The sequence below is a fragment of the Erinaceus europaeus genome, chromosome 3 (assembly GCF_950295315.1).
Source record: "Erinaceus europaeus chromosome 3, mEriEur2.1, whole genome shotgun sequence".
NCBI classification, from domain to species: Eukaryota; Metazoa; Chordata; class Mammalia; order Eulipotyphla; family Erinaceidae; genus Erinaceus; species Erinaceus europaeus.
In genome coordinates, this window is record NC_080164.1 from 93066842 (window position 1) to 93085403 (window position 18562).

Genomic DNA, 18562 nt, shown 5'->3' on the forward strand with positions numbered 1-18562 from the left:
CCTGCCACTGGATACATACCTGCCTCAGGAGGATACATTCAAATTAGAGATTAAAATGTCTGTCCTGTGATATTCTCAGGAAAGGTAAAATATCCATCCATTTGCTAGGTCTTCACTTTATAAACATGAATTGCATGAGAATGTTCATCTGAGGGGAAAATAGGCCAAAGAGAAATGTTACCACTTCATATTCCATTATGGTGACAGGAATATTGATGGAAATATACTTGGTTTTTTGCCTGTTCTGTGAAAAAAAATCAACATTTTTCTTTCTTTTTTCTTTTTTTTTACATATTTTCTCTTGGAGTATGCCAAATTTGTATATTTTATAGTTAGGCCAAAAGCCATTTTGTATTATTTATATGATTATTATTTATAAGATGGAGATATTGATAAGAATATAGGGTAAGTGATACATTTCCATACAATTTCCACCACCAGAATTCCGTATCCCATCTCCTCCCCTGATAGCTTTCCTATTCTTTATCCCTCTGAGAGTATGGACCCAGGATCATTATGGGATGCAGAAGGTGGAAGGTCTGGCTTCTGTAATTGCTTCCCAGCTGAACATGGGCATTGGCAGGTCGATCCATACTCCCAGCCTGTCTCTTTCCTTAGTGGAGCAAGGGTCTGGGGAGGTGAGGATCCAGGACATATTGGTGGGGCCATCTGCCCAGTGAAGACCGGTTGAAATTGTGGTAGCATCTGGAACCTAGTGGCTGAAAAATAGTTAAAATATAAAGCAGAACAGATTGTTGATTAATTATGAATGTAAAGGCTGGAATATTGCAGATGAAGATTTGGGGTTTCTATTTTAGAAAAGCTAGTAGGTCCATTTTAGGTATATTCCAAGGGGCCCATGATTTTACTAGTTTTTGCCATACTCTACCTATCACCCCAGGAAGATGGGTCCTGAAATTAGTGCAGCCTGGTATGTTCCTAGCAGTGACCACAGAATGCAAGCTCAGACCTACAGGTTACATAGGACCCTGTGCTGAACATGGGCCCCAGATCAAATCAATGGGGTTTACAGTTAACAATATTTATACACTTTTCCCATATTTGGGAGTTGCTCTCTTCCCTGATCCAGCTTTCTAGCCCTTTTTCCAACTATGACACCATCTCCCCAGACAATAACCTGGGTCTACCTGCATAATAGATGTCAGGCTCAAAAGCCCTTTTTATTCCAGTGAATAAGACTGTTTGCAATGCTTAATGAAGAATTGTTGATTCTCTGAAATTATTAAAAATTAGTAGTATACACTTACTTATACTTCATTTTTAAAATATTTAAGTCATTTTAACACTTTATTTATGCTTAGTTTTAATGAAAGAGAGACACAGAGAGAAAGTTACAGGGAGACCAGAGTACTACTCAGCTTTGGCTTATGGTGGTGCTGGGGAGTGAACCAGTGAGCTCAGAGCCTCAAGCTTGAAAGTCATTTACATAGTCGTGACTGTCTCCTCAGCCCTATACTTCAAAATATGTATGTTCTGCAGATTTTTTCCCACTCTGCCAAAATAGAACATTCCTGTGGAATCTTTCCTAAGTGAAAATGGCATAAAGCAAATAAGTAATCACCACTAAATTAACTAGAAACATCTAAACATTTTTTTGTTTCATTTTATGAGGAAAGAGACCTGAGAATTGACCCAGCATGTGAGGTAACAGATTGAGCCCAGAATCTCACACATCCTAGACTTTTGTTTTATCTGCTGAGCCCATGCCCCAAACGGCACCCCCCACCTACTCCCCTTCCAAAAAAAAACCAAAAAAACAAAAAAACTTTCAAACTCCCAAGTCATATTAAGTAGCACACAGAACCCAAGGTAATTCTGACATACAATAAACATAGGAATGATGTGATAAATACGTAGCCTATATATAGTACAGGGAAAAGGTTTTGGAAGTGTCATAGTGGCTACTGCTTGGTGTACCCAATGTTTCTAGGCTGCGGTAGCAAAATAAGTGTGGAAAATTATTTTTACCTTTGGGGTTTAAAAGTGAACACCTTTGGCTAGGGGTGTTGCTCAGTTCTTCTTCTTCTAGCGTTTGCCCTTCTTCCGCAGCCAGTCAACAGTGTCAGGTTGAGCCTGATGTAAAGTTTTGAGACCTCCTTTGAATCTGGAGAGGTGGCAGTCGTTGACTATGTGGGTCATAGTCTGTCTGTAGCCACAGGGGCAGTTCAGGTCGTCTCTGGCTCCCCAGCGATGGAACATAGCGGTGCACCGGCCATGGCCTGTTCGATAGCGATTGAGGAGGGCCCAGTCATAACGTGCTAGGTCAAAGCCGGGTTGACGCTTGCAGGGGTCTGTGATGAGGTGTTTGTTCTTTACCTCAGCTGACTGCCAACTCTGTTTCCAAGAGACTGGAATAGAGAAGTTCAGTGTAGGCATAGGGGACCAGATTGGGTGACGAGATGTCAAGCGTTGGACAGGGTAGGCGAAGATATCCACGTATATTGGCAGGTCCGGTCGAGCGTAGATGTGGGAAATGAACTTAGATGATGCCGCATCCCGACGAATATCTGGCGGGGCGATGTTGCTAAGAACTGGCAGCCATGGAACCGGGGTGGAACGGATGGTTCCAGAAATTATCCTCATGGAGGAATATAATTTGGAATCGACCAAGTGGACATGGGGGCTACGGAACCATACTGGGGCACAGTATTCTGCAGTGGAATAGCAGAATGCCAGAGATGATGATCGTAGTGTGGAAGCGCTCGCGCCCCATGAGGAGCTGGCCAGTCTTGCAATGATGTTATTCCTCGCGCCCACCTTTGCTGCAGTTTTTATGAGATGTTCGTGAAATGACAGAGTGCGATTGAGAGTAACGCCAAGATAGACTGGCTGGGCTTCATGCCGGATTCTTGTATCGCCAAGCTGCACATTAAGCTCACGTGAGGCCGAGGCATGGTGTAGATGGAAAACAGATGATACCATTTTTGCAGTGCTAGGGATTAATCACCATTTTTTACAGTAATCAGATATCAGAGACATGTCTTTCGTGAGTGTTTCCTCGAGGATGTCGAACTTGGATGCCTGAGTTACACAGCAGATGTCATCGGCATAGATGAACTTCCTTGAAGAAGTTTCTGGGAGGTCATTGATGTAAATATTAAATAGTGTAGGAGCCAGAACAGAGCCCTGGGGGAGGCCACTTGAGACAAGTCTCCATCTGCTAGACTTGTCACCCAGATGCACCCAGAATCTTCTGTTTTGGAGAAGAAACGATATAGTGTTGGCCACCCATGGAGGCAGGCATCTTGAGATCTTGACTAGGAGACCACAGTGCCAGACCGTGTCATAGGCTGCTGTGAGATCAACAAAGACAGCACCCATCTTTAAATTCTTCTGGAATCCCTTTTCAATGTAAGTTGAGAGGGACAGGGCTTGTTCGCAGGTAGATCTTCCTGGGCGGAAACCAGCTTGGGTGGGTGATAGGAATTTCTCTGTAAGATGAGAAATTCGTGACAGAAGCAGCCTCTCAAGGAGTTTGTAACACATGGAGAGGAGAGAAATTGGTCTATAGCTGGCGGCCAGAGTTGGGTCTTTCTTTGGTTTCAAAACCGCTATAATCTTCGCACGATGCCAAACTTTGGGCATAGACTCAGATTCCAAGATGTGGGACAGGAATGAAGCGAGCCACTTCTTTGCCACGGGGCCCAGGTTAAGAATGAGTTCTGGGGTGATGTTATCATAGCCAGCAGCTGTTCCCAGTTTAACCCTCTTCAAAGCGTCTTCCAGTTCAGACAGTGTAAAGGGAGAGAGTTTTGGAGATGGACAAGATAACCGGAAGTGGGATGACCACTCATGGGAAATTTCTCTTTTCCAGACTGGGTCGATCTTAGCATGTCCAACTTGAGTTAGGTGACTGGCCACTGAGTTTGGAGATACGGGAGGATGGGAGACAGGAGGGAGTTGGCTACTGGCACCCAGTCTGTGAAGAAGCTTCCAGGCCTTCCTACTTGAGTGGGTGAAGTTCAGACTTTCCGTGAGTTGTTGCCAGCGGGCTTGGTGTGCTGCATCCAGGGAGGCAATGAGATGGTCAGTAATGCAGCACAGCACTTGAATGCACAGTGCCCCAACTTTGATCTCTAGCACCACTACATATGCCCGAGTGAAGCTCTCATGTTCTCTCTTACTCTGTCTTTCTCGTTGATAGATATTTTTAAAGGAATCATATTCACTCTAGATTTCTGATGGTTTGAAAAACACATGCTAAGGTAGATTTTTGACAATAGTGAAGTGATATAATTCAAACTTTTGAAAAGTGAAGACACCTACCTATCTATATTTATATGCTATTACCTAGGGACCTAGAGGTCTACAATATATTCTAACATGTGTGTATTGTTTTCTTTCTTTTTTTTTTAGTTTTATATAGAGACAGGGAGAAATTGAGAGGAGAAGAGGAGATAGAAAAGGAGAAGGACAGAGAGACACCTTCAGCCCTACTTCACTACTCTTGAATCTTTCTCCCTATAGGCAGGGATCAGGGGCTTGAGCCAGGGTCCGTGTGCACTGTAATGTGTGTGTTTAATCAGGTGCACCACTGCCTGGCCTCTCATTGTTTTCTTGATTATGGAACATTTATCACATAGAAGCACACTTAATTGAGTAATGTGTAAAGTATGGGTGTATGTAACGCATATAGTTTGAATGCCTGCAATATTGATACCATTATGCAAGAAAAATCATGCCTGTGGACTGAGTTCTATAGACTGGATATAGGCACAGAGGAATTATCAAAATGATATTAAAGTCAATATGTTATTTGAGTGTGTTCCTAATTAGTACTTAACTAACTGAATTGAAAAGTACAAGAACTGAAAAAATAACCTCAAGATAATAAATAAGTTAATAATATTGAGGATGGATATTCCATTATTTTTTTGTTCTTTATATGTATTGCAGAACAACTATAATTTATTTTCTGTTGGTTGGGATAGACCTTGTTCTGTTTATCACTTGATGGCTGACTCTTAGTTATATTTTGAGACAGCCATAAAATAGATGCTACAAATAGACCATATAAATAGATGATTCATGAAAAGAGCACATGAGAAAAGAAGAAATGAGTTTAGGTTTTCTGAACCTAGTAAAATCACTAGATAATGCTGTGTATTATGTGAGCTGTAATTACCCTTGTAATATTTAAATGGCTCAAGCCCATTTGTTTACTATATGAATAATCACATTGTAGAGGTTGGGTGATAGTTTACCTGGTAGAGCACATATGTTACTATGTGCTAGAAATCAAGCTTATGGCCCTGGTTCCCTGCAGGGGGAGAAGCATTATGGACAGTGGAACAATGCTGCAGTTATCTCTCTTTTTCTCCCTGGCTTTCCCTTTCTCTCCATCTCTCTGTCTCTCACCATCTAACAAAAATAAAATAAAAGGAATAAAAAGGTTGTTAGTAATGATAGAATTGTTCAGCTACAAAGCCCCAGCAATACCCTGGTGAATATATATAATAGTAATAGTAAAAATATACACAGTAATGAAAAGCAGCTAGTATTTGCTTGTGTATTTATTCTGTATTATGAAAAACTGTTGTTTTTTTTTTTCACAGTGACCCTAAAATAGTAGCTACTATGGTCTTGTTTTTCAGAAAAAGTTTGATGAACTTGGGAGACTTAAACCAGTTCACAGAAATTCAAGCAGATGAGTTGAACTTAGTTCTGAAATTTGACTTAAGAACCATATTCTTAGTATCTTCAGGAATGGAAGTGATAACCAAGATGAATTTTTGAGATATTTCTTAGTTTTTAATTTATTGCTTATGAGAAAGTTTCACATGAGGCAGAGAGGAGAGAGATAAAACTTGAGTACATATGGTGCAGGGGATTGGCCCAGGAACCTCAGACATGAAAGCCCACTGCTCTACCAATTGAGCCACTTCCCCAGCCATGAGAAACTTATGTTTTTAATGAAGGTCATGACAGAAACTAGATCTCTCATAGCTCTTTGACTCTAGCTTCTGTGCTCATTCCATTACTCTACATACTCTGGTAGCCAAGGCAGTTTATTTCTTTCTCTCCCTTTCCTCCTTCTCTCTATCCATTCCTTCTTTCCTTCCTTCCTTCCTTCCTTCCTTCCTTCCTTCCTTCCTTCCTTCTTTCCTTCCTTCCTTCATAGAGGGAGATATTGAGAGGGAAGAGGGATATAGAGAGGAAGAGAAAGAGATACCAGCAGCACGTTTCACTGCTCCTGATGCTTCTTCCCTATAGGTGGGGATCAGAGACTTGAACTCAGATCCTTGAGCATTGTTAAGTGTGTGCTCTTCCCCAGAGCCCCATCCTACTAAGGAAAGAGAGAGGCAGGCTAGGAGTATGGATCGACTAGTCAACGCCCATGTTCAGCTGGGAAGCAATTACAGAAGCCAGACCTTCCACCTTCTGCATCCCACAGTGACCTTGGGTCCATACTCCCAGATGGATAAATAGGAAAGCTATTGGGGGGGGGGTGGGATAGGGAGATCTGGTGGTGGGAATTGTATGGAGTTGTACCCCTCTTGTCATATGGTTTTGTTAATGTCTCCTTTTTTAAATTAATTAATTTAAAAAAATAAAACAAGGGCAGCAAAAGGGAATAAATAAATAATTTTTTTAAAGTGTGTGCTCTTATCAGGTGTGCCACCAACCAGTCACCATTACGTTAGTTTTAATCAATGCATTAAAATGTAATGTGAGGGGAGTTGGGTGGTGGCGCAGCGGGTTAAGCGCACATGGTATAAAGCACAAGGACCGCCTTAAGGATCCTGGTTCGAGCACCCAGCTCCCCACCTGCAGGGGAATAGCTTCACAAGCGGTGAAGCAGGTCTGCAGGTGTCTGCCTTTCTCTCGCCCTCTCTGTCTTCCCCTCCTCTCTCCATTTCTCTCTGTCCTATCCAACAAGGACAACATCAATAACAGCAACAATAATAACCACAACAATGTTAAACAACAAGGGCAACAAAAGGGAAACTAAATAAACAAATATTTAAAAAAATGTAATGTGAGGACTGGAGAGATAGAATAATGGTTATGCAAAAAGCCTCTCATGCCTGAGGCTTCAGAAGTCCCAGGCTCAGTCACCAACACCACTGTCAGCCAGAGTTGAGTAGTGCTTTGGTATAAAAAACAAACAAAAAAAGGGCAAGGTTAATTAATTCAAAAACCTCATTATAATTTCTAAGCTGAAATATATTTATAACGACAGAAAAAAGACATTATCTAAGTGGCAAATGTTTTCCTACTGATCCACTTGTTTCACATACTCCCACTTCTTGTGGAATGAACCATATTTATCAACCAAATTTTCTTCAATACCATCTGTACAAACCTATGGATATAGCTTCTGAGGCATGTCTGTGAACCTAAAGATGTAAAGAACTTTTCTTTTTTCTTTTTTTAGATTTTATTTATTCATGAGAAAGATAGGAGGAGAGAAAGAACCAGACATCACTCTGGTACATGTGCTGCTGGGGATTGAATTCAGAACCTCATGCTTGAGAGTCCAGTGCTTTATCCACTGAGCCACCTCCCGGACCACAAGAACTTTTATTTATTAATGAATTTCTGTTTCACTCTATCTCTGAACAGAAAAAATATATATATCCAAAACCACAAAGTGAAAAAATACCAAAAAGCAATAACACAAAAACAATAAGGCATTTTTTACCTTGGTCCCAGATTATACAGATCTAGGGGATAAAAACTTCAAGAATTTACAAACATGACACACCTTCTTTGTTTTTCATTTTTTAAAAAATATTTATTTCTTTATTCCCTGTTGATGCCCTTATTGTTTTATTGTAGTTATTATTGTTGTTGTTATTGATGTCATCATTGTTGGATAGGACAGAGAGAAAAGGAGAGAGGAGGGGAAGACAGACAAGGGGAGAGAAAGATAGACACCTGCACATCTGCTTTACCACTAGTGAAGTGACACCCCTGCAAGTGGGGAGCCAGGGGACATAGAAATTTTCTCCATTGCAGGGACTGGGGGATAAAGAACTGTTTGAACCTGGCTCAAGTTCATGGCAAACAGCTGCACTACCCAGTTGAGCTCTATTGCTGACTCTGCTCTGCATTTTTAGGATTCTTATGAAGATGAAATTTTTCTATTTAGAAAAATGTTATCTAGAAAAATTTAAACATAACATTATCTCTATTCTTGAAGTATTTAAGAGTAAGGAACATTTAAAAAATTCCAGCATGTGGAGGGAGGTGCTGGGTGGTGGCACACTTGGTTAAGCACATGTTATTATGCACAAGGACCCAGGTTTGAGACCCTACTCCCTACCTGCAGAGAGGAAGCTTCATTAGCATGAAGCAGATCTGCAGGTGTCTATCATTTATTCTTTCTCCCCCTCTGCCTCTCCCTCTCCTCTCAATTTATCTCTGACTTATCTAACAGGAAAGAAAAGGACAAAAAGAAAAATTGCCTGCTGGGAGTGATGGATTAATAGTGCTAGCACCATACCCTAGCAATAACTCTGGTGGAAAAGGGGAAAAAAGAAAAGAAAAGAAAAAAAGGAATTCATAGCAATGTGCTACAATTATATGGCAGCTTAGAAGCAAATAAACAACATCTTTTATGTTTCCATTATTCTCAGACTTGTAATAATAAACCTATGAAGTAAGGAAGTGAAATACTCTTCAAAAAATATCACTGTAGAGAGTTTGTTAAGCTCAGCTGGTTAAGCGCACGTAGCGGCATAAGGATCCCAGTTCAAGCCCGAATCCCTTCACAGGTGGTGAAGCAGGTCTGCAGGTGTCTATCTTTCTTTCCCTCTCTCTGTCTTCCCCTCCTGTCTCCATTTCTCTCTGTCCTATCTAACAATGACAACAATAAGTACAACAACAATAAAAGAAAAACAAGGGCAACAAAAGGAAAAATAAATACATATAAAAATTATTTAAAAAAATATTTCGCTATGGGGACCAGAAAGATTGGGCTGGGCATGTGCCTCACCGTGTGTGATCCAAATTTGAGTTTGATCACCACATGGGGCTGCAATGGCTCTTGGACAAACTCTGATGCTATGGTTTCTGTCTCTTTATCTTTCTCTGAATGGAAAAGTCAGCTTGAGAGCAGAACTAAGACTGAAAAAAAAAAATCCCCAAAGGACTTTTAATTCTATATAGAGATTCAAATAATTATGCAATAATACCATCACAGTATATTAAAATGACAGCATATGGAGATTTGTTGAAAGTTTGAAACAATTATATACATTATGACTTTCAGTATGAATTTTAAAAGATACAGGAAATTTTTAAATTTTTTTTTAAAAATTAAAAAAAATTAAAAGATCTCACTCATAAACAGAAGTTGAGAAAGAAGAGCAGAAAGAGAAATTCAGAGTAGGAGTTGACTGAATTTGGAGTAGGACACCAAAGAAAAAACCCTGGGTGAAGGGGGGGAACGGGTACAGGTGTGTGTGGGGGGGATGGACACAGTTCTTTTGTTGGTGGGAATGGTGTTTGTGTACAAAAAAAAAAAAAGATACAGAAGTATTTGTTAAATAGTCCATAACTGAGCTTATTTCGGCTTACATGTCAATTTTCAGAAAATTAGAGCACTGGCTAGCTGCTCTTTATTACTGAACTACATCCAGATCCTTTTATGAGGGAGTCAGACTTGAGGAAAATAGGATGACTAGGCGATTATGCAATCTGGACCAGATGAAGTCATAGTGTAAATCTAAGAACTATCACCTTGCGCTCCAAATTGTTCTTCCAGTTCTTAGAGTTGTTTTTTAAAGGATACATAATGAAAAGAAAGACAAGAAATACAAAAAATAAAAATAATAAGTACATTGTACTTTTCCTCAAAGTACTTTTTCTAGGAAAATGATTCCACCACTGGAGAATTTTAACTCAGGTGTTCCTCACTCTAAAAGCAATTTACACTCCACTGAATGATGCTGAAGGTGAAATTTTCTAAAACACAGGCCAGTTTGCCATTTATGACTCAGCAGACACTGAAGTTTCTGCACATTCCTAGAGAAATTGACTAAAAGCAGTAGCTAAATTATGAGATAATTTAGCTTCAAAGCATCACACTTTTCTACATTTTACCTAAAATTTTAAATGTTACTATAAGTAACAGATAATAATCTTGGAAATTGCTATTAAAAAGTGAAGGGAGAATTTATTCAACTTGAAGTAAATATTTCTTATCTACTCTGTGACAGACACTGATGTTGGCACTGGGTTAGAGTGAAACCCACTGGTGGAAACTCACTTTCTTTTGTGAGTAACACTAAGGAATATGCTTAAGAGAACTCTTAATTTTATACTCCATTTCCTTGAGCCTTTCTTTCACAGAGGCATCCATGAGATTATAAATTATGAAGTTATAAATCTCTCACTGAAAGCCTCAACTATAGTTACCTTAACCCCACATCCTTTATCTTTATGATGGCCATATCAGACACATGTGACAATATGCCCAACCTTATATCCACTTGCTCATGTCAGAGAAACTGAAGGCGATAACTGTGGTTCTCTTGCATGATGAGTCTGCTTGTATTTCAGTGGTAAGTAAGCATTATGATCTGTGATGTCTAGGTTAAAAAAGATAAAATACTGGGGGTCAGGCGGTAGCACAGCGGGTTAAGCACACGTGGCGCAAAGGGCAAGGACCAGTATAAGGATCCCGATTCAAGCCCCTTGCTCCCCACCTGCAGGGGTGTTGCTTTACAAGCAATGAAGCAGGTCTGCAGGTGTCTATCTTTCTCTCCCCATCTCTGGCTTCCCCTCCTCTCTCCATTTCTCTCTGTCCTATCCAATAATGACGACATCAACAACAATAATAACTACAACAACAATAAAACAACAAGGGCAACAAATAGGAAAATAATGAAAAAATTAAAAATAATAAAATACTCATATCTGATTAACACCTCTGTCAAAAGGTATTCTTTCCAAATGTTAACATATAAATCACTAGGGAAATGAATGATATTTAAATTTGACTTGTCTGAAATTCATAGAGTGGTTTTCAAATTTAGAAAATTATCCATGGAGGGGCCAGGTGGCACACCTGGTTGAGCGTACATGTTACAGTGTGTAAGGACCCAGGTTCAAGCTCCCGGTCCCCACTTGCAGGGGGAAAGCTTTGCAAATGGTGAAGCAGAGCTGCAGGTGTCTCTCTCTCTCCCTCTCTATTACTCCCTACCCTCTTGACTTCTGGCTGGCTCTATCCAACAAATAAAGGTTAAAAAGTTAAAAAAAAAAAAATCTATGGAAAGCATTTTTCTCCGAGCAAATCAGAATCAACTTTCCTAGGCATAATAGCTTACTTTCTTTTCAAAAAAGTATCCTTATGGATTAATCTAGGGGGCAGGTGGTGGCTTGCTCACCTGATAAGAGTACACACACTGCCATGTTCAAGGACCTGCCTCAAACCCCCAACCCCCTCTGGCAGAGTGAAAACATCATGAGCAGAACAATAACACTGCAGGTGTCTTCCCTTCTCTCTCATTCTTTCTTTCTCTTGTAATTTATTCAAAAGAAAAAAAAAAGATAAGGAACAAACAATAGAAAAATGGCCACAAAGAACAATAGAGCTGTGCAGCTGTGCAGGCATTGGGTCCCAGCAATAGCTCTGATGGGAAACACAAACAAACAAACAAAAACTATCTTCAAAATGTAAGAGAAAACAGAGACATAGAATTAATCTAGTTTATTTTTTGTTATTGCTTAAATTAATTTTAATCTTCTTTTGTCAATAGATGTTTTTTAAGCCATTATACATATTTGTTCAAAGAATAAAGGATATGGCATTCTTTATGATTATCCCTCTTCAAGGTAAAAGTAAATTGAAACATCAGGACTAGCACTGAAAAGAGGTGACTCATTGTTGGCACAAATCAAGCATAAAATACCAGTTCTATTTGTGTGCCCAATTTCTTAATGTTTTCCTACAATGGGATAATTTAGAACCAAATCTCTGTGTCCAGTAGATGATATAGAGGAAAGTTATTACAGGCATCCAGATTAGCTTGCATCTGCTGTAGTCTTACAGTGTGCTCAGCCTTGAATGGATTGTTTTTATGTAGATTTTCCCACATGCATTCTGTCTTTAAACATCACAACTATTTGGTAAGGCCTTATCACTCTGTAAGAGAAAAATATAACAAAGGTATCATCTGACTAGATAATACTGAAGTCAGAATTTGAACTCAGGGACCAAAAAGATAGCTCACTGGGCAGAGTATAAGCTTGTCAGGCATGTCTCTCAGGCTTAAGTCCACATATGTGTTCCGTGGCATCAAAGGAAACTCTGTTGCTTTGTTTTCCCTCTGATAATCCATGTCTCTCCCCATCTCCCATTCTCTCTCTCTCTCTCTCTCTCTCTCCTGCCTTGCCTCCCTCCATTCCCCATCATTTTCTCTGTCTCTATTAAAGGAATATTCTTACCAGAAGCATTGAAATCACACATGTAGAAGGATCTGTCTCAGAAAAAAAGAAATTTAACTTAGAAAGTACAACATCAAAGTTTGTACTCTTAGTTATTCTGAAAAAATAAAACATCCTTTAACAAATTATGTCAAGAAGCTCATCAGCTATACAATTGGCTCAGTTAACTGGTTAACTGCAGGTTGGGAAATAGCTAGTAGTTGGCCTAGTTAACTTCATAATACTGATCAGATCAGTTAGTCTTATTTTTCCTAATATCTTTTTTCCTGTTTTTTTTTTTTTTTAGAGAGAGGGTGTAGAGAGAAAGAAACTTAGTTATAGCACTATTTCACCATTTGAGAAGCTTCCTCTCTCTAGGTGGGAGGCTTGAACTAGGGTCCTTGCATACAGTAATTTGTGCACTCTGCCAGGTGTGCCACAGCCTGACACTGAAATATATATACACATATGTCTGATTAGTGAATTCAGAACTTGGTAATGTTGCTTCTGTGAAATTCTTGAATGTCTTATTAAAATAATTTAGCTTTCTACCTGGATATGCATAATTTAAGTTAATATGACTTTATTTTGATATGAGTTTTATAAGGAAAAGATATGGTCCTTTATTTATTTATTTATTTATTTATTTATTTATTTTTTAACCAGAGCACTGCTCAGCTCTGGTTTATGGTATGAGGAATTGAACCTGGGACTGTGGAGCCTCAGACTTGAGAGTCTCTTTGCATAACTATTATGCTATCTATCCCTTCCCCCCCCCTCTATTTTTATGCCAAAGTACCTATGCTTTTTTTAAGAGGGTGTGGTAGCTGATGCCTGATATTGTAAACCCTGTGAATGTACTTATCTTGTTTTTATTATTTGGGGTCCCAAAGATCATAAGACTACCACTCTGACACTTAGAAAATAAGAGTGCAGGGAAAAATTATTGTTCTACTTTTGTATTCAGTATAAGTGAAATGGAACACCAGTAAAAACAGATATACAGGTTCAATGTATTTAGAGGGAACATCTTCATCCTCCTCTTCATCCACCTTTTTCTTTTTTTTTTTTTTTTTTTTTTTTACCAGAGCACTGCTTAGCTCTGGTTTACAGTGGTATTGGGGACTGAACTTGAGACCTTGGAGCTTCAGTGGTGAAAGTCTCTTTGCATAACCACTATGCTGTCTCCCCATCCCTCAAATACCATGTTGTAAAGTTCCCCAGCATTGTTCATTTCTTAATGTAAGGCATGGCAAGATATCTTAGCTGCTTTTTAGAAGTTTTCTACAATTATCAAGAAAAGTTTTAAGCCTCTCCTCTGGTAACTATTCTACAATGTTAATAGTACACCATGTGGATATATAGAACATAGAAGAGATCCTGTATTGGGGGTGGAGGTTTATGTATAAAATGTCCAATTTTAAACATTTTAGTGATGAAAACAGAAAATTTTTAATATTTACATTTAATAAACAATGTATACTAGTCAGCTAACCAAAGCAGAAGATGTTAATAAGTTCAAGTTTGTACATGCTTGAAATAATGAAAGCTGTACCCAGATTTTTCAAAATATTTGAGTTGCTACAGGCAGTTAGTGTGTATGAATATATATTATTTGAATAAAATTATATTGAAAGGCTTATAACTTAATAAGTTTATACTTATATTTGACTGAAAATGCCTTATACATTTAAACAGTCTAAGCACTGGTTGACTTTCCAAAACATCCTTGATGGTCACATGACATGACGGTAAGTTACAGGTATGAAATCATGGTACCTACTTTCTCACTTTTATCTCCTGCCAACAGGTTGTATATAAAAATAATGATGTACGGTTGGAATTATCACGACTTGCCAAACAAGGAGACCCTAAGATGAAGATCCATGGAGTGGTGGCATTCAAATGTGAAAATGTTGCAACTTTGGACCCAATCACCTTTGAAACCCCAGAGTCTTTCATCTCTTTGCCTAAATGGAATGCTAAGAAAACAGGCTCCATATCATTTGATTTCCGTACCACAGAGCCCAATGGCCTCATCTTATTCAGCCATGGCAAGCCAAGACATCAAAAAGATGCCAAACACCCACAGATGATAAAGGTTGACTTCTTTGCTATTGAGATGCTGGATGGACACCTCTACCTCCTCCTGGACATGGGGTCAGGTACAATAAAAATCAAAGCCCTTCAGAAGAAGGTGAATGACGGAGAATGGTATCATGTGGACTTCCAGAGAGATGGACGATCAGGTAATTTATCATATTTTAATGCTGTTTGTCTTCTGGAACTTACCATCTGTTACTCTTAAGGTATTTAAACCCAGACATGTTTAAGATTTTTTACATTCCTGGCTTTGAGGTGAAGAAAGTAGTATTGCTGTTTCACATCATTTAAAAACAAAGAGGGGGGCCAGGTGGTGGCTAACCCGGTAGAGCACATTACCATGCATGAGGACAGGGTTCAACCACTAGGCCCCATCTGCTGCAGGGATGCGTCAAGAGTACTTGCCATATCTCTCTCTCTCTCTCTGTGTGTGTGTGTGTGTGTGTGTGTGTGTGTGTGTGTGTGTGTGTGTCTGTGTCTGTGTCTGTGTCTGTGTCCCTTGCTAGCAAAAGCAAATGACCACTGGGACTGGTGGAGTCAGTGTAGGGCACCAAGCCCCAGTAATAACCCTGGTGGCAAAAGAAACAAATGGAGCATCAAATTATTCAAGTCCAAATCTCAGTTGTTCAAATGGCTGCTAGTATAATTTGTTAAATGAATCTTTCTTTTCTTTTCTTTTCTTTTTTTGGGGGGTGGGTGAGAGGGGAATAAAAGGGTACTAAATCTTGCAAGAAATTTTATCTTGAATTTGTACATTATAAAATTCAAGCTTCTCTTATAACTAATTACTTCTTATTGTGTCATTGCATGTTTGGAGATGTCTAGTATGGTGCATACAATGCATGAAGATCATTCAGCAGCCCACACATAAAATCCTTAGTTTAATACAGAACACTTTTCTCCCTTGCCAAGGCTTTGCTGAGGTTTAATGCCTGTGTGATTCCCCCTCTTCTATGGACTTTAGTATATATATTTTATTTATTTGTTTGTTTGTTTGTTTAAGAAAGGAGATATTAACAAAACTGTAGGATAGGAGGGGTACAACTCCACATAGTTCCCACCACCCAGTCTTCATATCCCATCCCCTCCCCTGATAGCTTTCCCATTCTCTATCCCTCTGGGAGTATGGACATTAGTATATTTTTTCTGATAAAGGGAGAGAGACAGAGAGAGAAGAAGTGCTACGATAGCACCACTCCACTGATCATTAAGCATCCTTTTGTATGGTGCACCTATGTGGTGATCAGGGGTTCAAACCTGGGTTTCCACACACAGTAGAGTTGTTCGCTCTACTGGGTGAGTGGTCTCTCAGCCCCCACAAATACTTACTACCCAAGAAGAATCTATAGTATTAAGAATGCTTTAACTAATAGAGAAGATGTCAAAGACAATGGTAAAACTGCTGCCCTCCAAAAATCTTCCGTTTCTGATAAAAGATATTTGGGATTTTACTACAAAGATTCATTCCTTAGGCTTCCTTTCTTCTGCCTGAAGGTATGGAGAGGGTGAGTGTGTGTGTGTGTGTGTGTGTGTGTGTGTGTGTGTGTGTGTGTGTGTGTGTGTGTGTGTTGATGGTGACAGGAAGGAATTGTTATAGGGAAGGCCTGAAGAAATGCCATTTACTCACACTGAAATTTGGAAGTGAATTGAAGAAACTTAGAAAGTTGAATAGCTTTGTTTGGGTCTTTGGGGCAAGAATCATTCAAACAGAGGAAATAGTAATTGTGGAAGCACACACCCATGGCGGCGGGGAGAAGGGATGAAAAAGAAGGGGTATGATCAGAAAGAGAATTTGGTTTAGGTATACAACCATATATTATTTCATGTTCTTCACTATGTGTTCACATACTCTGTCCCTCTAACTTCAAAAGCAAATTACTTCTTTTTTATTGTTGTTGTAATTATTGTTGTTTTTGTTATTGATATCATTGTTGTTGGACAGGACACAGAGATATGGAGAGAGGAGGGGAAGACAGAGGGGGGAGAGAAAGACACCTGCAGACCTGCTTCACCACTTGTGAAGTGACTTCCCCGCAGGTGGGGAGCTGGGGACTCCCAACCGGGATCCTTATGCAGGTCCTTGTGCTTTGTACAAACGTGTGCTTAACCCACTGCACTACCGCCCAACTCCCAAGAGCAAATTACTTTCTTCAAATAAAATAGTAGACACTGAAATTACACATAACATCTGTCCTCTCTCCTAACACCGCATTTGTTTCCATGTCATTTACTCTTAAGATTTTTGGTTAAATAGTAATGTAAACATGGCAAATACATACAAATTTATAAACCACAAATGAGTCTTCTCTAAAGAACAGATCCAGTGGGCCAACAGATGTATGAAAAAAAAATGCTTAAATTCATTTACAAGCAGGGAAATGCAAAAAAACAACAAAGCAATACCACTTTACACCTGTGAGAATGTCAGATATTAGCTGTTGGGGAAATGGTCTCTCCTACATTGCTGATGGAATTGTAAACTTGTCCAAACGCTATAGAAAATAGTCTGGAGATTCATCAGAACTGTAGAAATAGATGTACCTTATAATTCAGCAGTGCTTCTTCTGGAAGTGTGCCCAGGGAAAACATAAACACCTACTTAAAAAGACCTATACACACCTATGTTAATAGCAGTACAGTTTGTAAAGAGCTTAACTTGGAAACAACCCAAATAACCAATGGCAGATAAGTGGCTAAGAAAGTTGTACTATGCAGTCATTAAAAATGATGAAGTTGGGAGTCGGGGTAGCACAGTGGGTTAAGCGCATGTGGCGCAAAGTCCAAGAACCAGTGTAAGGATCCCAGTTCGAGCCTCTGGCTCTCCACCTGCAGAAGAGTTGCTTCACAGGTGGTGAAGCAGGTCTGCAGGTGTCTATCTTTCTCTCTCCCTCTCTGTCTTTCCATTTCTCTTTGTCCTATCTAACAACGATGACATCAACAACAATAACTACAATAATAGAAAACAATAAGGGAAACAAAAAGGGAAAAATAAATATAAATAAATATTTTAAGAAATGATGAGGTCATGATCTTTGCAATATGTTGGTCAGAACTTAAAAGCATCTTGTTGAGTGAGATAAGCCAGAAAGAGAAAGACCAGTACCAAATGACCTCACTCATAGGTGAGACTTAATAAAAAAATAAGGGAAAACATAAGGTCAAATTTGGATTGGGTGTGATGTATTGCACCAAAGCAAAGGACTCTGGGGAAGGAGGGAAAAGGATGGGATAAAGAAATACCGGGGTCCTCATTTATGATATGGGAGGGAACCCTAGGTTAGGGAGCAAGTATCTCCTAGATTCCTATCAAAGAGATGAGAGTTAATGCCCATATATCAAAAACTACTTTAAACCATTAATCCCCCAATTTAAAAAAATTGAAGTTCTTCATTCTAAGGAGAAAGTGAAGGTGCATTCTAGTTAGTTTCTTAAATTCCTTGGATTGTTTATTATAATAAGGATCTAACAGATACCTTAATCCTTAAGCCAAATAAAAGTTAATTTACCTATTTACGTCTTTATTGGGAAAGCTCTAAAGCAAAGGAGATACCTCCTTTTTGGTTTACAAATCTCTGTGCAGGATGGCAAGAAGAATCTGATTTGGAGTGTTATCTTAATTAAGAAAAAAATAGACAGATTATGAGATTTTTGTTGCAATCTAGCAGAAAATTTAATCTTAAATGTTTTAGGGTGTTTTGATGGTAAACTATTGCTAACTGCTAACAGTTTCAGATTAATGAATTAGAACAAGCAATCTAAAAATGAAAGTTCATTCACTAAACTAAGTTTTGCTCTTTATTAAATTTAAAAAAAGAAGAGTTCAAATTATTTTGGTCTAGCTCAAGGGAGTTTAATGTAATTTTAATAACAGCAGCTGTTAATAATTTATATATAGCATTTTAATTAAACTATATTTGCACACTGCATTGGCTTGGCATAAAGCAGTCTCTTAAAGTTTGAATACCTACACTGGATTTTTTTTTTTTTTTTACTTAGAGGATATATATAATATAGAATTTCAAGAAATAAATGTTTTACCCATTTTCACATCACTTATATTCAG

General features: G+C 38.9%; 1 protein-coding gene across 34 annotated transcripts in view; it reads left to right on the forward strand.

Annotated features, from left to right (window-relative positions):
- Positions 1-18562, forward strand: part of NRXN1 (neurexin 1) — a 1383669-nt gene that overhangs the window by 565552 nt on the left and 799555 nt on the right. For all 34 annotated transcript variants that reach the window (XM_060187660.1, XM_060187677.1, XM_060187662.1 and 31 more), the window contains one exon: positions 14207-14645. In XM_060187660.1, the coding sequence (XP_060043643.1) occupies positions 14207-14645 (439 nt within the window). The remainder of the gene's footprint in view (positions 1-14206; positions 14646-18562) is intronic.